At 36.3% G+C, this 24,888-nt stretch overlaps 2 protein-coding genes and 1 long non-coding RNA gene across 3 annotated transcripts; all 3 read right to left on the reverse strand.

The window, feature by feature from the left end:
* Window positions 1-4,520: 4,520 nt before the first annotated feature.
* LOC117686239 (uncharacterized) lies at window positions 4,521-9,263 on the reverse strand. Its single transcript, XM_066072435.1, has 3 exons — window positions 9,082-9,263; window positions 5,124-8,532; window positions 4,521-4,612 (listed from the first exon to the last, which is right to left on the reverse strand). Exons 2-3 carry the CDS (start codon window positions 8,404-8,406, stop codon window positions 4,521-4,523), a joined length of 3,375 nt encoding a protein of 1,124 aa, XP_065928507.1. The 5' UTR covers window positions 8,407-8,532; window positions 9,082-9,263.
* LOC117691243 (aggrecan core protein-like) lies at window positions 9,264-24,606 on the reverse strand. The gene is made up of 6 exons (XM_034476850.2): window positions 23,975-24,606; window positions 20,594-20,681; window positions 18,901-19,071; window positions 15,267-15,349; window positions 10,735-10,810; window positions 9,264-10,532 (listed from the first exon to the last, which is right to left on the reverse strand). The coding sequence occupies exons 1-6, from the start codon at window positions 24,284-24,286 to the stop codon at window positions 10,312-10,314; spliced, it is 951 nt and encodes a 316-aa protein (XP_034332741.2). The 5' UTR covers window positions 24,287-24,606; the 3' UTR covers window positions 9,264-10,311.
* On the reverse strand, window positions 11,911-13,231 carry LOC117683889 (uncharacterized). The gene is made up of 3 exons (XR_010709433.1): window positions 12,701-13,231; window positions 12,425-12,537; window positions 11,911-12,265 (listed from the first exon to the last, which is right to left on the reverse strand). It is a non-coding gene; the product is annotated as an uncharacterized lncRNA (long non-coding RNA).
* Window positions 24,607-24,888: the final 282 nt, after the last annotated feature.

Raw genomic sequence — 24,888 nt, forward strand, 5'->3', positions numbered from 1 at the left:
AGTTTGACCCTGACGTACGTTAATGATCAAATATCTGGACAAATGTTCCGTTTATCATCACTGTTTTGTTACTAACAATTACATACCATCAGTGTTTGATTATTCATAAATTTTCTGTGAATAAAATCAATCGAATACAGAAATATTTGCGAAAAAGTGATGTTGTACACGGGGTGTATACAACGTGTTGTACAAGGGGTGTATACAATCGGTATTTCTTGCAGAGACTAGTGCATAATATCAATGGAAAATGTTTAATGCTTATTTATTTTGATAATGTAGCTCTTTATATTGTCTTGGATTCTAGATTATCATGTATAGAGCTTGGTTAGCACAGCACACGGTAGGTACAGACTTTCAACAGTGTATATTGATAAATCTTTTGATCAAATGTTTTAAATTAGTCCAAAACTGCTTTGTAGATGGAGATAGAAATTGATCATTCAGAGGAAGTTCATGATGAAGAAGAATCCTTAATATGCGAATTTTGCTCAAAGTCATTTTAACACAGGTCGTCCTTGTATATATGGAGGGTAATCGTGTTCAAAAATCCAGACATGTAAACCTGTAAATCCGAATATGCAATCGTGCTGGTGTGTTAGCGTGAGTATGAATTATTGTAATTTTGATCGCATAACCTATTAAACTCAGAGATCAACACTTTAGAGTTGATCCCGCAGGCCTTCAATCTAATTTTTTCTACAGATGCTTAATTGCAGTTGTAAAAAGCTGTTTGTTATTTACATGTAACCTGCCACTATAATACACACTTTCCATATGTAGTCTCTGCAATTGTACTTCCGTCTTCTGAAATATCACGGCTGAAATGTTACAAATCGTCAAATGTAAAGTCTACAAGTTTGTCGAATTTTGACATGACCGTATATGGAAACAGTGACGTCACGATAGAAAAAGGCTAGCTGCAGGTAAAGGCATGCCGTAATCGCCGGAATAGGGACGGGATAAATAAAAAAAGTATATTATGTAGGCCTATAATCATATTATCTCTGAATAACAACATTTCTTAGATCTTAGAAAGTATTATTTTTCGGAAAAATAAATTATGAGATAGGTGTTAATTTTATTAAGAGAATGTATAAAAGATGTGAGTGAAGAATTCGATCGGCTTCAGATATCTTCTTAGAACTGGGAAAATTACATATAATGGCTTTGTTTAAAAATACATGTATATAGATATACACGCATTTTTATTAGAGTACATGCAACAAATTACGTATAGAGCTCGGTTAAATGAGGAAAATATCTCCAAAAGCCTCCTTATCGCTACCACAAAGTTGGGACAAGAACCCCCACCCCACCCTTGAAAAATTTCACGGGGTCGGCTCGCTGGTCAACTAAATAACTGAGTTGCAAAGTTATCGATAAGAAACAAAAAACCTATTTAAAGACATTGGTTTTGAGATTTTGATTAATATGAGACATAAGAAGCGACACCCCCTTTAAAGATGAATAAAAAAAATATTCCAAAATATAAGGTTAACTGTCGTTAAATTAAAATGTGTATAAATTATTGCTAAAAATGTTTCATTTTGCATTGTCGGCAATATATAAGGAAAAAAGCCTATTATGCCTATTATGCTGGTGAAAACTGGCATTTTTTTTATTTCAAGCAATTATTACGGGATATGAGTATGACGTCCTGAATGTCGGTTCAATACAGATTCACTTTGGGAAGTTGGTTGATAAAAAATTTCCGGAGAGCTATTAATACATATAATACAGCTTTACAGTCACTTGTGAACACGTACTGTTTACTATAAAGCAGCTACTTAATTTTGTAAAATTATAATCAAAACAGTATATATTTTAAAATATTTTATAATTAAAACTCTACCAGTTCATATACGATCAAATTCATTTGACCCACCCTGTTCCTTACTTTCAGAAATCCAATTTCCGAAGAAAAAACATAATCACAAAAACATAAACATACTAGTATACCCTTACTTTTTCTTCAAAACCTTTCAATTTATAACAATACTTAGTGCTTTAATTAATTATTATGAAACTTCGTTTCATTTATAACAGTTTTAGATTGTTTTATTATATATCTTTCATTTGCACACCATAATCATTTTGATATTTTAAAAAAGTAGCAATTTGCATACCTCTAATATATGTATAATAAATCTGAAAAAAAACAACTTCCTAGTTCATATTATATTTTGGAAACTGTACGAAGAGTTATCGGTACAATAAGGGTACCTTTTTTGGCAGCCACTCACCAGCCCGCCATTTTCACTATTTCAATATTTGGAAAACCCGGTTAAAAATTCTCTTTCAAAATTCTTAGAATTCAGAAGCAATGGAGCTACATAGGACCTCACGGGGGTCTCCGAACCCCATGCCGCTCAAAATATATTTACCTCCTAAGGAAATTTCTTGATCCGTCTCATTTCTAGAAAAGAGTACGCATTAATTTATATTCCATTTTAAATCACATGTCAAATTATTTAAGAAAAATAAGATATTAGGGATTTCTTTCTAACCCTTCTCGTATCATACCACGAGAATTTTATTACAGAAATTAGCGCATTCGTCACATCGGCAACGATTTTCATATACATGAACCTCTTCCTGTTTGGTCCAGTTTTAATCATACCTCAATAATTTTTCGATAGAAAAGGAGTAGTTCATTAAAAGCTGATTGACAGTTTAGCTGAGTATTGTGTTTATTTTTTGTCCAATCCGGCGATTACGGCATGCCTTTTCCCGCAGCAAGGCAGTTGCCATATAAGGTCATGTCAAAATTCGACAAACGTGTAGACTTTACATTTGTCAACTTTGATCATGTCAGATGTGCTATTGCCGATCCTGAAGATACATGTACAAATGCAGAAACTACGAATTGAAAGGGTTTAATTATATATACATGTAACTAATGAAAACAATAAAGCTGCAAGATATGCAACATGCGAAGGAACTGAGTCAAACCTTATGTGTTTATGCCCAATTTTTATAGATTACACGATCAAAATTACACATATTCATATTCAGGCTCACACACCTACAAAATTGCATATTCGGATTTACAAGTTTACATGTCTGGATTTTTGAACACGATTACCCTCCATATGTATAGACACCTGGAAGCTCACAAAAATTAACTGTTTAAGGAAGGAGTCTTCTCGTTATCAAACATATTTCTTATCATAAGAAATTCATGAAATTTTACACAGTCAAACGGATCATATTACCAAATGATTCTATCAATTTAATCAAATTTGACCTTTTTGTTTTCGCATAAAGGTAAGGTCAAGGTCACTACCTTTTTCCTCAACGTAAAGGATGATAAAAATAAGTGTAGCTCTTTGTAGTTCTGTAGACATTTATTTAAGATTTGAAGATTCTATTCTTCTATGAAATGATAGAATATCAGAAGGTCTATCAGCTTATACTACTAAATTGGAATAAATATTTATACTAAAATTGATATTGCGTAGCCCGCATTTCCTCTAATTTTCTTACATTTTGAAAAAATGTTGATTATTTTTTTTATGATTCAAATTATAAAATATTTCTGATTTTTATGTAAAATGACGACTTTATATAAGGATATGAATTTAAAGAAAAGCTAATATATTGACCATTTAATAAGAGAGAAAATCTGATTTTAGTGATTTTTTCACAAAAATTAATGTATAGAATGGGCGCTTTATAAAGCTTATAAAAATGTAATTTGATAGGCAAATCGTATTTTAAAAACATATTCTGAAACCCAAGTATCATATCATTAGTTCACATTAGTAAAAAAAAATCCAACATTAATGTGATTGTTTTTTAAATGCTAAAACAGACTCATTAATCTGCAGCAATTCCGAATTGCGAAACATGTGATATTTTCTTACGCCAATATTACGCCAAAAATATAGTCCTTGTTAGATTCTAAACATTGATTACCTTTTCTATGCCAAGTTGTATGATAGTAAAAATGTAAGAAAAATATACCATTTTAATTTCCTTTTATCTTGATTTAATGCACAATTAATCAAATTTACGTTTGACAAGTCGAAAACCAGAAAAGACTCCTTCCTTAAATACAATCAATGTCCAAAAACATTTGCCACGCGACATTACTGGAATCTTCATATTAGCAATGTCCATACAGAGCCAAGAAACCTCCTCTGTCCCCATTGTGGTCGAGCATACCACACTTCATGTGCATTGTCAAACCATATAAGGTTTAAGCGTAAGGGTGGGGGTAATGAATGTAGCATATGTGAACTTAAATTCAAAGACAATTACGGTTTAAAACGACATTTGTCATCTCATGAAGAAAAGGCACAGCACTGCTCCATTTGCAATAAAAACTTAAAAAAAATTTAAAAGAACATTCGAAACATTGCACAAAGGAGAAATCAGAACAGAGGTATTCTTGCCATCATTGCGACAAAAAATATGCATTGAGAAGATGGCTGAAAGTGCACATAAAAAAACCCATGAAACCACTCCTGCATATCCTTGCTGTGGTGGGAAATTGTTTAAATACAGGTCCTCTCTCAACAGACATAAGAAGGCGTGTTCAAGGTCTGGTATTTGAGTATTTTGACTAGATTAATCCTCATATCAGAACCTGTATTTTTGTTGTGTTCTACAACAGAATAAGAACTCGAAATTATTAAATGGGAATTTGACAATTTTGTTAAGCAGTTAGTTTAATAATTTCGTTTACAGATATTTTCTAATATACTTGTCAAGACTCTAGAATGTCGTTAACTCGTTATAAAAACCGATTGTATACACCCCTTGTACAACACGTTGTATACACCCCGTGTACAACATCACTTTTTCGCAAATATTTCTGTATTCGATTGATTTTATTCCCAGAAAATTTATGAATAATCAAACACTGATGGTATGTAATTGTTAGTAACAAAACAGTGATGATAAACGGAACATTTGTCCAGATATTTGATCATTAACGTACGTCAGGGTCAAACTCACCCTGACAGTCGCAATTGTGTTGAGGTGTTTGAGAAAACTAGAACATGTACAATGGAATAAAAAGTGTCTATGCATTCCGTAATTCATGCTTTCTTCCGTAAGCATACTCTTTTTGGCAAAATAAGTCCTTTAATTGAATAACTGGACAAATATCGTACCTTCGACACCGTTTTCTCGCTTCGGAAGCCTACACCCCGTGAACAACATAACATACACCCCGCATGTTGTGTTATACGTGGTGTTTACAGTCACACGAAATGTAAAAGTGTCTCTCTCTAGATTCCAGGAAACTCCTAGACTCCGCTGGATTGGGAGATCATCATAATCAAAATCCAGCTCTGTTAAATCTTTCGCCAGATCATCTTTGTCGAATGCAGCAAGTACTTCACCGGAGTTTGAGCAAAGTTTATGTAGCCGCAGATTTCCCTCTTCTTGGAGAGACTTCATGGCCTTCTTGAGAAGCGTTGTTGCCTCTTCAGCTGATCTGTGTGATGAAAGTGCATCATCCACATAAAAGTTCTTGTAGATATACTCCTTGACATCAGCGCCCACGGTTTTCTCAGCTATATCTGCAGTCTTCCTCAACCCAAGTGCAGCCACAGCTGGACTTGGTCCATTGCCAAAAACATGCACCTTCATTCTATAATCCACCAGTGGTTTGGTTGTATCATTGTCCTCATACCATACAAAGCGTAAATAGTCTCTATGGGACGGGTGAACAAGAAAACTGTAAAACATCTGTTGAAGGTCAGCAATTACTGCAATCTTCTCTAAACGGAATCTCATAAGGACTCCTACTAAATTGTTCATGAGATTCGGTCCTGTCATAAGAACGTCGTTAAGAGAAATGCCTTGACATTTCGCAGATGAATCAAAAACCATCCTAATACGATCCTTCTTCTGGGGATGATAAACTCCGAATATGGGTAGGTACCAGTATTCTCGGTTGAGTTCAGGTTCAGGAGCTATCTCCGCATGTCCATTCTTCAACAGTGCTTGCATAAATTCCAGAGCGTGTCGGTGTTTCACCGGATCCTTGCGTAAAGAGATGTCAAAGTTCCTCGCTCGGTCCATTGCTTGATGACGGTTGTTTGGAAGAGGCGGACGAGAATGCTTGAAGGGTAAAGGTGCAACCCAGTTGTGATTCTTGTCTCGGGTCATCTCACGGTCCATGAGGTCTAGAAAATGCTGATCCTCTATAGATAATGACGGTTTGTTGTCATCCTTTGTTGTTCTAAATACTGAGTCTACATGTAGATAACTGTCACAAGGATCCAAGGCAGTAGGACGTCCGTTGAACTGAGTGTGTGTTTTCATAGAGTTCAAGTCATGAGGTAAGTGCTGGCCATCCAGACACGTCTCTCCAATGATCACCCATCCTAATTTAAGTCTCTGAGCATATGGTTGGCCTGCTTGTCCAATCTTCTGATCCAACACGTAGTGAGCGGGAGTCAGATCTCGTCCAATGAGAAGAGAGATTTTGGCCTTAGAGTCCAGTTCGGGTAGTTTACCAGCAATAGACTTGAGGTGTGGGTATCTAGCAGCTACCTCTGGTGTTGGGATTTCATTCCTGTTGTTTGGAATCATATCACACTCTGTCAAGGTAGGTAAAGCGAGTCGTTCCTTTCCACACAATGATGTCACAATGAAGCCGTCTGCGCGCCGTCCAGCAGTCATGACTTTCCCAGCACAGCTGTTAATACAGTATGGCTCTGCTTCAACCTTGATTTTGAAAAAATCTAAAAGTTCGCTACTGATCAAGGAAGCGTTACTTTGATCATCTATGATTGCATAGGTTCTAATCTTCACACTGTCTTTGTGTGACAATGTCACAAGCACAATCTTTGCACACGACTTTGCTGGACCTCCCTTGCAAATCTCAGTACAGCTTGACGACACTTCTGTCCGGTGCTCCCCGCCATGAGTTGACGCTACTTGGAATGGCTGTGAGGTCTCCAATGCAGGTGATGTTCTGAATATATGCATGGCTGTGGCATGTGTCATTTCGCCGCACTCTGAACACCGAATTTTTGCGTGACAATTTCTTCTGAGATGCTTGGCAGCGCAGCAACGAAAGCAAATTCCGTTTTGCTTCAAAAGAGTCTTGCGTTCTTCGAATGGCTTGTGACGAAATACACGGCACTCATCTAATGTGTGGTTTGTCTTATGAATGATGCATAGGACACGGTCATCTTCTGTTCCATTCGTAGAGCCCACCGTTGTCTTGGCTACCGACACTCTAGTATTTCTCACTGGCGGTCCATGACTGTAAGTGTTTGTATTTATATCAAAGTCAAAGCTTGGGTCGTTGAATACTTCGGCCATGTCATGCACAAAGTCGCAGAAGTATGTGAAGGGTGGGAATAGCACACTGTGTATACGCTTGTACATAGCGGCACGATCACGCCACTTATTCTGTAAGTTGGGTGGCAATTTGGTTACCGTGGGGTTGATTCCCATAGAAGTGTCATAGAAGCTTAAAAGTCCAGCGTACTCTGGTCTCTCCTTAACTGCCCTTATTTCAGACAGAATGTCAGAAAGTTCATACATTTTCCCCCTGTCCTTAACTGTCATCTTAGGGACAGAGTTCAGTTTCTTCTTGAGAGCCACTTCCACTTTCTCTGGAGAACCATACCGGCTATCTAGGCGTTTCCAAGCTCTTTCAAGTGCTGTAACGGGCTTTCCAGCGTTTGCGACTTTTAAACTCTGTACTTGCTTGGATGATTCCTCTCCTGTCCACCGAAGTAACAAGTCTAGTTCTTCGGCCGGCGTGGCTTCGATTTCCCTTGTCACACTCTGAAAAGTGCACTTCCATGAAACATAGTGTTCCGATTTGTCATCGAACTTGTGAAACCTTGCTGTCAGTAAATCTCGCTTCGCTAGATACTTTGCCAAGTCTGTAGCAACACACTGAGAATTGTTTGTCTCTATACGTTCACTGCGGATTTTGTTGTTAGGTTTTGGTTCCTGTTCCAGATCCTCTTGTGGCGGAACGATGGGTTCTTGATTCCTAACGTACTCTGCTGTTCTTTCCTGTGTCACTGAGTCACTTTCAGTAAGTTCATACGGAAAGTCCAAATCTTCATCTTCCTCTACTGCCTGTAATTGAGCTACAGCAATGGCTGCCTCCTTCTTCGCTGATAGCCTCCTTTCCGCTGCATCCAGTTTTGCTTTCTGTAGGATTGCGTTGGCTTCGTATGCCGCCTTTTCTTCTAACAACTTCGACTCCTCCTCTAGAAACTCCAATCGTTTCTTCGCGGTCTCCGCCGCTAACTTCTGCTGTAGACGCACTGAGCTCGCGCACGATCTGTGAGAGGACACAGAAGGTGCTGGGGACCTGACCTTTTGCTTGCTGGTCTTTGTGAGTTCCTGTAGTGAATCCATGGACGGGTGTTTCGGAATATTCACAGTAGAATCCGGTACGTCACCTCCTGTAGACATCTTCGGTAGTGGATCTTTTTACTGTAGCTGCCCAGACGCAGCCAAGCTAAACCCAGATTAGACAGTTCAAAAAACACCAGGGTTCTGGCAGACCAGTTTATTATGTCTAATGGAAATGGTAAAAAGCTGAAACAAACATAAAAACAGAAATTACACAGGTGTCACAAAATCAACATTATTTCTTGAACACACATGTACAGATGTAAACGCACGTGAAGGGAGCCGTGCATATAATAAACATCGAATTCCTATGCTTATTATGAGAATATATGACACAAGTCAGTAGAGTACTGTTATATAGATACAATATACAAGACTCAAGATCAAGTACTATGTAGACCGAGTAGACTGACGATCGACGTATAAAAATGCTATAAATTTGACCAAACAACATCAAACTGACACTCTCCAGAACTATCATAGAATAAGAAGCAATATTCAGTTATATTCATTCAATTCTGTCATTGATAAATGCTTAATATAACATGTTTTTATGAAAGGTTTAGTGGCACTAACACTTGGCGCGAAAATAAAACAGTAAACAATTTTCCCTACATATTGTCGAAAATATCAATATATTCTGTACTTTCACTTCATAAATGATAAGCTTATTTCATGTATGCAAACAATCATATGTGTACAATCATATGCACGAAATAAAAGGTTAGAACTTACATCGTGGCACCGAAACATCTACCAAACTCAAGCGACCATGCTCACAGAACCGGAAACGTACTAATAACAATGCGGGGCACACTAATTGCCTAAAATAACCCAAAAATACGGGTGATGCTAATCGCCGCAGCATCAGAAAATACATTCAATACAAAATCAATGCACGTTACACAACAATCATAACACAATTTCAGGCCACAAACAATCTTTGTGTAAAGTAAGAACTTTAAATAATTCTCCATAAGAAATATTTAGAATAGACCGGACCTAAATTTTGCATTTTCCTTCCATTGACCTTGAATTTGTCCATATGATCTTGGGTCAGAGTCATTACACACCCTCAGGTGATAAGCAATATTTGTTTGAAGTTAGACCTTCCAATGTCTCACCCTTAGATATAGACTGTGATCATGAGCTTGCTCAAATGATCTTTGGTCAAAATCATGACAAACCTTCGGGCCATATGCAGTCGTTGTATGAAGTAAGAACTTAGTGTTTTTCCATAAGAAAGATATGGACCTGACACGATTACACAGACGGACGGACAGGGTGATTCCTATATTCCTCTTCCACCCCATCCAATACCTGAAATCTTGCAACAGGAATATGAAATCAATTTTGGTAAAAAAAAACCCAACAACTTTAAGACAAAGAGTACATCACCGGATGTTGAAAAGGTGAAAGACTAATGATAGGAAAAAAATTCAAACAATTTATTCATTGCTTTTACATGTATATGCTTTCATTAAAGAATAAAGATGACTATTATACATGTTTTACCTTATCCTCCCATACCCAGGAACCAGACATATCTCCACCCCCATGGCAATTAAATGGGAAAAAATTGGTCAACTCCTCACCTCTTACATATTTCAACACAGCTTCAACAATCAGTTTTCACCCTTGGACAATCCTGCACACTGTGTATGGCAATACAAGTCAGCCAGATTATATCTACAATTTTTAAATCCAGTGCAGAGTCATTCTGTATAATTTTAATTTTTACCTAACATGATGGAAAAAAATCGAACAATCAATCTACTTATCTAATTGAGATACAAAATGCATGGCTCCAGTTGACAACCGGCATAGCAAAGTCATTTGAAAAAAAATTGGGTTTGGAATATATCATCTAATGTTTATTTTAAAAAGAAAACACAGCATAGTATATATCGGTATCAAAGCTCTAAACATGGTAATCCGTAGTTATTATGCAAACATAATTGCCCTCTATATCTCACAAAGAATGGTTGCTTTGAAATTGGTCGGAACGTCATACCATTTTTTCGATATTAGACTTAGGACAGCATAGATTTCGTTTGTTCCTCCTGAGGGTTCTGGTGGGGACCAGTCTGTAAAATTTAGTTCTTTACGAGAATTTATCCAGTACCAAGTGCCCTCCGAGTCTCTGTCTGTCAATCCTATCCACATGTATTCGTTGCTACTGATCACTGAAAAGTATCAATCTAGTTATTTCATACTTTTAGAGACACTACATGACATTTGCACAAACACCATGAAATGACAATTTTCCGATAACTTAAATGAATTTTGACATACCACTTTTCACCAATGACATAGCCTCTGTGTGCGTGTGTGTGTGTGTGAGAGAGAGAGAGAGAGAGAGAGAGAGAGAGAGAGAAAGAGGCTTACTTTTAGAAATAATCCAGTTCTGCTCTGTTAGATTTTCAATCTCTACAAGATGACCTCCACTGCTATTACAAGTTTGCTTCAAATAAATGCAAAACAATTTAACGTATTCTACTTATTATTTTAAAAAAATGCAATGCAATGAAAGCAAAATGGGTTTTACTGGGCAGTTTCTGTTGAACAAAACCAATATTAAATTTAATTCTTTCTACTCCGCCGTCTTTTAGACAATATTTTTTTAGGTCACCTGAGTCACTCAGGTGACCTATTGCTATTGGTCTTCGTCCGTCGTCGTGCGTTGTGCGTCGTGCGTCTGTGCGTCGTGCGTTAACAATTTTACATTTTTAACTTCTTCTTGAAAACTACCAGGCCAATCGTTACCATTTTTGGTGTAAAGCATCTCTATGGTAAGAAGAATCTAAATTGTGAAATTCATGGCTCTACCACCCCTGAGGTGCCACGGGCGGGGCCAAATATGCAAAAAAAGCCAAATTTTCAAAAATCTTCTTCTCTACTCCCACGCATGTGAGGAAAAAACTAAATGCATGGTCATGTTGTCCATGAAGCCCTCTACCAAAATTGTGAAATTTATGGCCCCTGGGTCAGGGGTTCTGGCTCTAGGGTGGGGCCAATGTGGCCATATAGTAAAAATGTATTTAATCTTAGAAAATCTTCTTCTCTATTATCATATATATTTGTCAACAACTAAATGCATGATAACGATGTCCATGAAGCCCTCAACCTAAATTGTGAAGTTCATGACCCCTTGGTCAGGGGTTCAGGCTCTAGGGTTGGGCCAATATGGCCAAATAGTAAAAATGTATTAAATCTTAGAAAATCTTCTTCTCTACCCCCATATATATTTGTTAAAAACTAAATGCATGATTATGATGTCCATGAAGCCCTCTACCAAAATTGTGAAATTCATGACCCCTGGGTCAGGGGTTCAGGCTCTAGGGTGAGGCCAATCAAAAATGTATTAAATCTTAGAAAATCTTCTTCTCTACTCCCATATATATTTGTTCAAAATTAAATGCATTGTTATGATGTCCATGAGGCCCTCTACCAAAATTGTGAAATTCATGACCCCTGGGTCAGGGGTTCAGGCTCTAGGGTTGGGCCAATATGGCCATATAGTAAAAAAATTTTAAATCTTAAAAAATCTTCTTCTCTACTCCATACATGCCAACTTTTGAAAATCTCCATGGGGGATTTTACGCGCGACGACATTTTCCTAGAAGGAAATTTCGCGGCATTTTGTTGTGTAATTGCTTTGTATAAACAATTGAACTCTTAGAAATTCATCTGTTTCTTTATCTATTTAACATTATGATCCTAATGTGTTTATCAAACAATCTCCTCTTTCAAATGAAATCATAAATAAAGTACATTACTTTATTTTCATATATTAAATCAATCTTTATTAAATCAATCTTTAAAATCTCAACAAACAATAAATAGTATGGTATAGCAGTTCAAAAAGCACTAAGTTCTGCAACGCAGTTGGCAAACAGGACCTCTGCTCTTGTGACATCTACAAAATAAAATGAATAATTAATTAAATTAAATATTAAAAAGCATTTATGGGTCAAGTTGCGTAAAAAGTGAAATAAAGTATTTATAATTTTTTCCTGACTTAAAATTGTTTATAGATATTATATATTTAATAGCTTATTAAAAATTTTAGTAATACCTTCATCTTGCTCCAATTTTGATTTCACAAAGAAATTGGTAGCAGCTTGATGGATGGCTGTTTTCGTGTTCTTTGTAACATCATTCATTCCGCCATGGTCTACCCTAAAATCCCTAAAAAAAAAAAAAATTATTACTCATAAAGTTTAAGATAGGCTATCTATTCTTCTTGTAGATAATGTATTAGCTGTCAATCTCTCCTAGTGTCATGTGTACACAATAGAATGTACCCTGCCAATAAATATATTCAATTGTACTATATATAAGTTAAACATACCTATTGCACGGCAATATACATGGTTGTCATCCAATTACGATCCCGATAGTCATTCCGAAATCGGGAATCTGCCTCCCGATATTGGGATAAAAGTTTCGTTTTCTTTGGTGGTGAAACCCCATTCTTGTCGAAGTTTGTGTAAAAACTTAAAGTGTGGCATTTTGCTGTTCATCCTGATACTTCCCGATTAATCACTATCAAAACATGCTCCTCATTAGGTTTGCAAGCACCCAGACACAGGTAGCGTACAGGTAATTACATCAATTCACACATCCCGATATACACACACGCGATACAGGTAAACAGCAATGGCGGTCATAATCCCGCTTTTTGATTGGTTAGCGAAGACAAGCAGCGCGGGATTTGAAATTTTAGATGGAAATCGGGACTTATTGTCGTAAAACGGGTTAGATTTTTTGAGAATCGGGATTTCGGGGTATTTTGACAATCCCGATCGGGATATCGGGATTTGTATTTTTGACGACGTGAAATCGGGAGAATCCCGCAAAAATCGGGATAGTTGGCATGTATGCTACTCCCACACATGTGAGCAAAAAACTGAATACATGGTTATGATGCCCATGAGGGCCTCTACTAAAATTGTGAAATTCATGACCCCTTTGTTAGGTTTTCAGGCTCTAGGGTTGGGCCAATATGGCCATATAGTAAAAATGTTTTAAATCTTAAAAAATCTTCTCTACTCCCACACATGTGGGCAAAAAAAAAATGAATACATGGTTATGATATCCACAATCTCCTTGACCTAAATTGTGAAATTCATGGCCTCTGAGTCAGGGGTTCAAAACATGAAGGGGAGGTGGGGGCGCAATATGGCAATATAGTGTTAATGCATATAATGTTTAAACATTTTCTTCTCTATTCTCACACATCTGTATAAAAAAACTGACTAATAATTATGTTTACCAGGAAGTCCTCTACTGAAATTTTAATTTTCATGTCCCCTCAAGGATGGGTTTTGACTCTAGGGCAGGGCCAAAATGGATGTATAGATGTTAATGCATATAACATTAAAAAATTATTTTCTTTACTCCCACACACCTGAATGGAAAACTGAATTCATGATTTTGTAGACCAGATCTTTTAGTTTTTCACCGAAATAATAGGTTTCACAGTTCTTTTTGAAACGTGGTCGTCATTACAAATTTATAATTTTTCTACTCAAGTATGAAACCTAATTAATTAGATGCATATATGAGACTCCATGACAAGTTTGTGTATGGGATATATGCTACTCAGGTGACCGTTAAGGCCAATTGGCCTCTTGTTTCATTTTCAATACAGAAACATTTAGTTTGCGCGTTTGTTCTCATTCTACTACAGTATCTGTCTTCTCGGATGCTAGCCATTTTTATTCCCTCGCGCAACTTGTTGCGAGGGGGATAAAGCATTGCTGCTGTGCGTGTGTGTGTATGTATGTATGTGAGTGTGTCCATTTTAGCCTTTTTAGCAAAATTTAAAGAAAACACTCGCATGCATGTGTATCAAACTTCGTGCACTTCATAAGCATGTTCAAAGGACAGAACCTATTTATTTTCAAGGAATTATGTTATATTTATTTTAAGATATCGTTAAAATTACAACACTAAGATGTTTTATGTACGACTTCCGGTTTGTGAAAGTAAACATTTCAAACAAACAACTTGCTACTTTGTTGGATGTAAGCCCTGTTAAGGAAAGAACATTTTCACTACTGTAATGAAAAAACCCTGAGACTATCAAAAAACCCTGAGGAAACCCTGAGTGGCACTGAGAAAACCCTGAGAGACCCTGAGGTCGGCACTGAGAATACTGAGGAAACCCTGAGAGACCCTGAGGTTTGCACTGAGGGTACTGAGGAAACCCTGAGGGACCCTGAGGTTTGCACTGAGGAAACCCTGAGAGACCCTGAGGTCGGCACTGAGGGTACTGAGGAAGCCCTGAGAGACCCTGAGGTCGGCACTGAGGGTATTGATAAAACCCTGAGAGACCCTGAGGTCGGCACATAATACGTAAAATTAAAAAATCCTTCATTATCCAACAACTGGCGTAATCATATTTAAAAATAAATATAAACATGAGTAACATTGCATTAATTTGGTATAACTTTATTTTACTGATGCAATTGCAAATGATCAGACTTTCTTATTTAAACAGCATCTTTAATTAATTGTAAGGGAAAATACATAAACAGAAAGGATGAGTATGTATTCTGTACTTATTGAATGTACATTGTATACTGGTTTAACATGCGAAAAGCGAGGAACCCAATGTTTTGATTAATTTATTATTTGAAAATTAAAAACAAGCCATTTTTCCTAGTGTATAATAGGCACAGACATTGCAATAACTCTCCAATATATATATATATATATATATATATATATATATATATATATATATATATATATATATATATATATCTGTGTGTGTGTGTGTGTCAGAAAAAAATTCTGCTGATAATGTAAATAAGGTTGGGGTATTTTGATATATCAATAATCTTCCAAATAACTGTATATGTTAAACTAAACGCAGTTTTTTTTATAAAAAGAAGGTAAACACAACTTACAACGGCATCGTCCCATGTTGCTGTTTCGTTTATAAAACAATATGGACGCTCTTCATAAACTTCCAAAACGCCGGAACAACGATCTGAATAGAAAACCCCATTGTCATTGCATTGTTAACTCAAAACGACACTGAATTAACCACAGTACCGATCAGACCCAACCTAACAGAAAGTAAACCCCAACCAAACCCCAGGCCCACTTTCTGGGTTTACTCTGGGTTTACTAGAGTGGATCCAGAGTAAACCCCAAGTAAACCCAGAGTGGACACAGAGAGTAAACCCCGATCAGAAGAATACCCTGAAAGCAGACGCTACATGTGTATTCGGAATATACAAAGGGGCAGGAATCACAGGCAGTAGGATGATAAGATAAAATACATGTCTGCTTCACACTTTAGTGCGTATAGCTGACTCCAAAATCAATTCTTGAGTAAACCCAAAGTAAACCCCGAGTAAACCCCGAGTGGACCCAAATTTTCAAAAAGTAAACCCAAAGTAAACCCAGAAAGCAAACCCAGGGCTTAGTCGGGGCTCACTCTGGTGTTAGGCTGGGTCTGATCGGTACTGTATGCTATCATGATTTTCAGAACATTACTGTCTATTATTATCGAAACGAATTTAATCAAACGCCTAGCCGAAAATGTTTGTAACAAGAGGCCCATGGGCCACATCGCTCACCTGAGGAACAATAGGTATGATAAAATCAGCTTAATGGAGAATACAAACTATCTGGAAAATGTATAATAATACATGTAGATTCTGTATAAATAAAATCCATTCTTCTTCCTGGATATTCTTATGTTTATATCATAGGTCCCTTTTCTAACAGGATTAATTTATAGTCATATCACATGTTGAGTATTGCAGTTCTCCAAAAGATCCTTAACAATTGTTTATATATGGAATATAAACCTAAACTCTGAACCTTCTTGTGAGGCAGAAGAATTGTTGTGGGGCCAAAGTCTTAACAATTATAAGGAATAATCTGGCCGATTAGTTTATGAGAAGAAGATTATTAAAGATTTACTCTATATATTCCTATGTTAAACTTCGACCCCCCCCCCATTGTGGCCCCACCCTACCCCCGGGGGTCATGATTTTCACAACTTTGAATCTACACTACCTGAGGATTTTTCCACACACGTTTCAGCTTTCCTGGCTGATAAGTTTCTGAGAAGAAGATTTTTGAAGATTTACTCTATATTTTCCGATGTAAAATTTCGACCCTCCACTGTGGCCCTACCCTACCCCCGGGGGTCATGATTTTCACAACTTTGAATTTACACTATCTGAGAATTTTTCCACACACGTTTCAGCTTTCCTGGCTGATTAGTTTCTGAGAAGAAGATTTTTGAAGATTTACTCTATATATTCCGATGTAAAATTTCGACCTTCCACTGTGGTCCTACCCTACCCCCGGGGGTCATGATTTTCACAACTTCGAATTTACAATATCTGAGGATGCTTCCACATACGTTTCAGCTTTCCTGGCTGATTAGTTTCTGAGAAGAAGATTTTTAAAGATTTACTCTACATATTCCTATGTAAAACTTTGACCCCCCCCCCCATTGTGGCCCCACCCTACCCCCAGGGATCATGATTTTCACAGCTTTGAATCTACATTTCATGAGAATGCTTCCACACAAGTTTCAGCTTTTCTGGCTGATTAGTTTTTGAGAAGATTTTTAAAGATTTACCCTATTTATTCCTATGTTAAACTTTGACCCTCCATTGTGGTCCCACCCTACCCCCGGGGGTACTGATTTTTACAACATTGAATCTACACTACCTGAGGATGCTTCCGCACAATTTTCAATTTTTCCTGGCTTAATGTTTCTTGAGAAGAAGATTTTTGAAAATTTCTCAAAATTTTTCATTAATTTCTAAGTATCTCCCATTGAAAGAGGGTGTTACCCTTAAATTGCATAACTTTGAACCCCCTTTGCCTTAAAATGATTTGTGCCAAGTTTGGTTGAAATTGGCTCAGTAGTTCTTGAGAAGATGTTGAAAATGTGAAAAATTTACGGACAAACGGACGGACAGCAGATAAAATGTGATCAGAAAAGCTCACTTGAGCTTTCAGCTCAGGTGGACTAAAAAGGAAAAGTCGCGAAAAATGCCGTTTGCTATGTTCGATATTTTATTGATGTTTGCTTATCCAAGCTTTATATTGTAGAATCTGACGTAATATTTGTGCCTTGTCTAAAGATTCCTTGAAATAAATAGTAACGTGAAAATTTAATTTGAGAATGATTCGTCTACAATATTTGGAAAAGAAATAGGATACAGCTTGACAACAACTGTCATTATGGTGTTACAAACGACAGGGTAAAGACCTTAGCAGTTACATATGTTTGTGAGACAAAGAAACGAAAGTTATAAACTTTCTTAGTTAAAACTTCTCAAATTGGACACATATTTTGCTCATCCCAATGAAAAAGCATTTCAGCTCTACTAAAGAATACCAACAACTGGAAGGTCGAATGTCATGCGATATTATAAAATATTAGAAAAAACTGTAGAATAAGCAAGTTGAATCCAAAAACTCCCCTCTTTTTTAACTCATCCGATTACTTTTCAATGTCATACACTCAGTCCCTGTTTTTTTAAAAAAAATGTTTACATAAACATTCTTCTCGAAATAGAACATGTCTCCTCCGTCTTCTTACATTTGTCATTCTGTATGAAAAATAGAATATATGATAGGACAAGGATTTCTAGAGGTCTAATATGACCTTGAACTTAAAATTTGAGCATTTGTCCAAGGTCACTGCTCACCTTTTAAGGCATTCTTTGTGTGAAGTATTTGCCAGATTAATTGGGCCAACCCAGACAAGGCTTTTCCGCATACGACGCCATAACCTTAACCTTAAACCTTTTATTTGGTTTAATGTCACCTAAATTACACCCTTTACCCAAAAGCAGTATGTGGGTGACGTACGAGTCAGATAAGGCCAAGGGGAAAGAAATAAGCTCCGAACTAGTTATGTTGGACTGATCATCATTCTGCTGTATGGATTTATGCTCCTCTATGTTGCTCTTGGTCTTTCTCCCTATACCTTGCCGTAAAAGGTCCAGAGTCTTTTTGAAGCATACGCCCAAACTATCTCCATCGCCGTCTGGTAATGGTGATCCTGACGTCTTGTTTACTTCAGATCAAAAGGTCTTCATTGAAGATTTTCTAGGGCCATAATATCCTGAATATTCATCAAAGACATCTGGTGTGGAATGCCTTTATGATCGCAGATCGGTGACAGAATTAGGAGCGGAATGCATATTTTATCGCAACTTGGCGAGATACGTCTCTGTCTTTCTCCAGCATTTGGTACCATACAGAAGAATTAGTATATATAACAGCTCTGGTATTTTTATGCATATCCTTAATTATGAGGCAATCATACTTATACTTGTCGGGTATTTCAGGTACATGATATCGTTTATATTGTTTATCAACAAATACGAAAAAAAAATATGTATCCAATTAGCCTTATTTAAATTATCGATAATCTAATAATGACGTTTTAAAAACTACACGGACATTTAAAAACAAATTTGACGTAATATCAATATGTATTTTCCATACGTGAGCAACGTCAAAGTATGTTAGATAACACTAATCGTAAAAAAATAGTACCTTCACATGTGTAATTTCGAGTTTCCCATTTCTGCCCTGGAACACAAGATATGACGTTTTTACTGCCTACGCTGGTGAATCCCGGAGAACAGCCGTATGTGATTGATGGTGGCACGTACGTTCTATTTACGATGATACGATTTTCTATTGGTGGTTCAGGATCACTGCAAACTGCAGAACATACTAATAAATAAATAGATTTCTTAACCGATCTTATCCATATTTATGTATCAAATTCAGTATAACTAGGAGAGTGGGATAAGTGAACTGCTTTTCAAATCCAGTAAAACTAAATTAAAATAGTCATGGTAATTTTTTGCTTTGTTAGATTTGCAAGTAGTTTGTTTGGTATTTTGCATGGCTTATTCATTTGAAATTAAAAAAGAACACACAGTACTGACCGGACGCAACCTGACTTACAGCACACCCAGAGCTGACCCATGGCAGACCCAGTTGGGCATAGAAAACGGACCATAATTTCAGAATATGACCCTTTAATTGCTTCTGAAAATGAAAAATTATGTCTCTACTTGTGTATTTGAAATATAAAAGGGGCGGGCTTACAGGCGGTAAAAAAAGAGGGGTCTACTTCGTACGTAAAAACTTACGAAAAACAAACCCTAAGAACTGACCCAGAGCAGACGCAACATTTAAAAAGCAGACTCCGCGCAGACACAAATCAGACCCGCGGTCAGCTTTTGAGATTTGCTTTAGTGCTAGGTTGTGTAAGGTCCGTACTGTTTTTTTTTAAGTGCCCTCAGCTTATTCTTTCGTTTTCTAATCGGTCTAATATTTTGAAACGGTCATACATTACATCTCAGAGCAGCTATAAAATGAAATGGTAGAAAATATGGTCAGTGTAACCAGCTTAAACATATCTGACCACCTAGTTGATGATTGGTATTGGAAAGATGTCAGGTACAGCATTGTATCATATGCATCTGTTATTATCGGAAGCAGAAGCATTTATATGGCTAATAAGGGAAAATTTCGACTGTTTTAAGATGGTTAACTAAGTAAACTAAACAAGCATTCTGAAAGTATTGCATAAGCAATACACGTCCCCTACCGGGTTGTGGAAATTGTGAAAACAATGCAGTTATGCAGAATATCGAACCCGAGCATAAAAAAATTGAAATTTTAAAAAATTAATAATTTTCTCGAAAATATGTCAACCAGACGCTATTAAAGTGTAAACTTGATCTGTAGTTTGACATTTTGAAGCTGTTCAGGAGATTTCATATTATTCCTAAAACGCATAAAGAAAAAACGTGTGGAAAACTGAAGTGGGACAGACAGACGGACGCAGAGGAAAGCTATAGTCCCCTCCGGTGAAAACCGGTAGGGGACTAAAAACGAGATTGATTGAATGACCCCGAGACACTTGCCTCACAAAGAATCTAAACTAATTAAAAAAACTGAGAAATTTTAAAGGATGAAGACAAATATATATAAAGATTTTATTTTGGAAATCCCTATATTTGTTTATTCGGAACTGATTGGACAGCTTCACATATTTTTTTCAACAATATTTTCTGGGTATATATAGCAATGTTGAATCAATGTACATGTAGACCTAAAATTTCGTCTTTTTTAACATGAACGGAATAAGGGAGTAGTTATGACACAGCGGCATTTTTGATTAAATGGTTTCACTTAAAGTAAAACACATGTCAAAATGGTAAACACTTACCGAAGGGAATGCAGACCGAATCACGAAATGCTGTTCGAACACATTTTGAGTAAGAATTGCAAGTCACATTTCCGCAGGTTTTGTTCACCTAAACAAAGACAAAACAAAAAAATCAGTGGCATTCCTTCGCACGGTATGTTATTTATATTTACAACACATGGGTTTCTCAGGCTTTTTCAGTTTCTAAATTCCAATGTACCCTTCCCCCTACTCCAACCCCCCCCCCCCTCCAAAAGGTTTCTGATATTCGACCATTGATCATAAATGCAAAGGGTTTTACTGAAAAGAATTAATGACCCGGTTAAAAAAACAAGAGGCCCATGGACCCCACATCGCTCACCTGAGCAACAATGGCCGTTCAAAAGATATTGTGCCATATGGCCCTTCGGTAAAATAACAAAATATAAATATTGTTAAGTATTCGAATTTTACCCATATTTTTGCACACACGTAATCTTTGACATTGTACCTTTATGGAATACTATATATACAACGAATGAGAAAACCCACAGGGTTTGTCCTTTTACCATGCCAAATAAGTGTACGAAGTTTGATAAATATTCGTGCAAGATTTTTTTTTAAACTGGTTTCCAAGCTGAACACACACACGCGCACAGCAGCGATACTATATCCCATTCACAAAAAAGTTGCGGGAGGGGGTAATAACAAACATTCAAACACACATTAAGCTCTTAACTCACCGTATTGTTGTTCTGTCACGCTACTTTCGCTCTGGGCGATTGATAACTCTTACTCAGAAATTTCGAATGATAACTCGTATACAAAGTTGATTATGACATTGATTTAATGAAATAATAATTGGCAATAGTATTAATATTTTGGAAAGGCACAAGCCTTCATCTTTGACTCTTTGCTAAATTACAAACCATACAGTGACACACGGAGCATGGTCATTGCAATCTAAGAGCGGAGGGTAAGTGTCGGAGATTATCCGGCTTATCTTTTACCTTTAAAATAATGCAGATTCTACCGGATGAGCATGATCTTACATGTACTTTTATAATGTCAATTTCTATTTTATTATGTGGTCCCTTGAAATTTCAAAAAGTGTTGCTGAAAATATTTTGAATTTACCATAAAATTAGTTCAACCAATTTGTTTTTTTCTTCTCTGTGGTGTGTTTTTATGTAAATTTAATGATGATTCATACAACAATTATATTTTTGAGGCCTTATTTCTTATAAAAGTTATGCAAGACAAATCTGAATATATAGTGTGACGAAGAAATAAGGATTTTTTTATGGTTTTCAATACAAAAGAGTTCTACCCTATTTCAGCCTCTATTAAATGGCGGGGAGTTCAATCTCTCTCACTTCAAACATGCATAAAAGCATAATGTCTTTTATTTTTGAAAAAAGCCTGACAAAATGTTATAATCTAAACTACTCTATTAATATAAATGAAAATATTTGTTTTTTACTTTCCTTCTCCTTTAAACCCTTGTTAATTAAATATCACATGGTCAAATCTATTTTTGAATTCTCAATATCACGGGTTCTATAAATTCCCTCTCTTTGCTTTATTAGTCCCCTACCGGTTTCACCGGAGGGGACTATAGCTTTCCTCTGCGTCCGTCAGTCCGTCTGTCCGTCCGTCCGTCCGTCTGTCTGTCCGTCCGTCAGTCCGTCTGTCTGTCCCACTTCAGTTTTCCACACTTTTTTTCTTTATGCATTTGAGGAATAATATGAAACTTGCTGAACAGCTTCAAAATGTCAAACTACAGATCAAGTTTACACTTTTGTAGCGTCTGATTGACATATTTTCGAGAAAATTAACTTTTTATATTCCAATTTTTTAATGTTCGGGTTCGTTATCGGGTTCGGTGTGTACCTGAATAAACGAGGTCAGTATCATGAGTATGTAGTCAGTAATAATATCGTGCGTTACTTGTACCATTCCTTTTCCTGTACCATTCCTTTTATCATTTCTAACAAACAAATAAATTCTATAAAATAGTGTCAAGCATTGTGTTGTAAATTTAATCGGCAGGTTTTTTTTATAGTAATATTACAATCGGGTTCGTTGTCGGGTTGGGCTGTTTAACTGTTTCGTTTGATTCGGGGTACAGAAGACGGTAAGAAATGATATTGTGCATAACAGTGCATTGTTTTCACAAATTTTTACCAGCGAATACAGAATAGACTTGGCGAAATTACAGGAGATGAAATAAAGAGTATTATTTTACATATTTTGTATTTAATTTCTATATCACCTATATAGTTTTAATTTCCTCTGTTCTTTTATCTCTGATTAAAGCATGACATCTCGTTTACAATAGCTCTGAAATAGTTGTGTGCTTGGTACCTTTCATAGAATAATACAAACCGGTAGGGGACGTGTATTGCTTATGCAATACTCTCAGAATGCTTGTTCTTTTAAATCTGAACACCCTACTGACCAGAGGTACATGTAATGCATCCAGAAGTGTATAGACTTGTTTAAATGTTAGTAATAGTTTTATATTATCTTATCCTATTGTTTTATATTTCATGTTATTTATAATATTGCTCATTAATGAAGCATATCATATTCTGTTGGTAAATAATCATACTGATAATATTATGTAAATAGATGTAAATTATCATGAGTAAAAACTTAGTGTTTGAGCAATGCTCAATACAGTTATTTTACATTACAGTTTTATTTATAAAAACGCTTAACGTAAAAATATGTATAAATTAAAAATTCTCGGATTCGATTTTTAATTAGTTGATAGTATGATGATTTGTAAACACTAATTATAATGGAAATGATTTACCGTCTTTGAGAACAGAAAGGGGACCACCAAAGATACGGTTCAATATATCTGAGTGAAAGAAGATTTCGTCACTTTTATGCTCTATACCCAGAAAAATTGACAGTAAATGCTACACATTTCTAATGGAGATTTTTAATGGGAAAATCTAACATTTGTTTCTGTTCTGAAGTTCTCGGATTTCTTTGAAAACTTTTGAACGTTATCATCCGGGTACTTTCATGTAGTTTGCAATGCAAAACTGTGAGGAGACTTGATGTGAGCACTAAAACGCGTGCAACGAATGCGAGAGCTTGTGCAACGTATGCGAGAGATCTTGCGAAAATTCCAATCGCAAAGTGTCGTAAAGTGATCGTGCGCCAATTGTGAAATTGGCTTTAGGAATAATCGTGTTGATACATTTCCTTCTTTTCGTGACTGGATATCTTTTAAACTCAGGGGTATTTTATAAATATGGAATAATCAATAATCAAAATGTGATCCGATGATATCTTGAGATATAGTTAACTGTTTTTTCTGAAGAAAAATTATTTTTTTCGATTGTGTGTAAATTAAATGCACAACTGTAAACATAGAGGCAATTATGATGCATTGTATGAACTTACCGCACGAGGAATTTCCTTATAAACGTAATCATCGTCGTTTATCAGAGAGAGATTGTTGTTCTGTCTTCCACTGTTTAACTCACAAACAAGTTGCCTGCGGTTGTAGTTGATAGACAGACATGCCCCGTAAGCTTCACATTCCTTAAAACACATCTGTTGTCCAATCTTTTCCAAAACCATGACAGGGGTCATTGGTAATTTTTTTCCTAATTCATAGCCTTGTCCGAGTGTTGTACATTTAGCACATTTGGTTAATGTCATGCAGACACACACAACAACGACGATAATATCCATGCACGACTTTTTAGACATGTCTATTACCGTCAGTAGTGAGGTTTTTACTATTATTTTTTGACCGTTTCTTTTCTATCTCGTGGACACAGTCTTTGGAACTGCGTGGATAAATAGTTTCTGTTCATGTAATTTAAACAAAAAACGGCATAAGATTCTTTGGAACTGTGTGGTTAAATAGTTTCTATTTCCATAAGATCTTACGAAAACGCAAAACAAAAATATCAAGCACGAATGAATCTCAATCTAGTTAATAATTAGAACTGTATTCTGCTGTATCTAATTGGAACCTTAAACCTATAGCTCCAATTAGTAGCTGCGATGTAACTTGCGGTAAATTCGATTTTTTCTCTTATTAAAAGAATATTTAATAGATTTACATAAACCGGTAATCGGGTTTCAGTTGCTTTATTAATAAATTTTTGAAATAGAGGAAAGGAAAACATGCCTTACATTAAATAACATAGCATCTGTGTAAATATAATAACAATGGCTTTGTCTAATGAGGAAATCGCTCCGCCAATGAAAACTTCGGGGGACATGAAATTTAAATTCTTTGTAGAGGGCTTCTGGTCTACAATATCATGAATTCAGTTTTCCTTACAATAGGTGTGTGGGAGTAG

The sequence above is a fragment of the Magallana gigas genome, chromosome 9, assembly GCF_963853765.1.
Source record: "Magallana gigas chromosome 9, xbMagGiga1.1, whole genome shotgun sequence".
NCBI lineage: Eukaryota > Metazoa > Mollusca > Bivalvia > Ostreida > Ostreidae > Magallana > Magallana gigas.

Bases quoted from the DNA above. Each gene is read 5' to 3' on its own strand.
- LOC117686239 (XM_066072435.1), bottom strand. From the start codon at position 8,406: ATGTCTACAGGAGGTGACGTACCGGATTCTACTGTGAATATTCCGAAA. The intron at 4,613-5,123 runs GTACGATATTTG...ATTCTGTTGTAG, and splicing joins GCGAGAAAACGGTGTCGAAG to AACACAACAAAAATACAGGT.
- LOC117691243 (XM_034476850.2), bottom strand. From the start codon at position 24,286: ATGTCTAAAAAGTCGTGCATGGATATTATCGTCGTTGTTGTGTGTGTC. The intron at 15,350-18,900 runs GTACTATTTTTT...TTTTCTATTCAG, and splicing joins TCGAAATTACACATGTGAAG to ATCGTTGTTCCGGCGTTTTG. The intron at 10,533-10,734 runs GTAAGCCTCTTT...GATACTTTTCAG, and splicing joins GAACTGGATTATTTCTAAAA to TGATCAGTAGCAACGAATAC.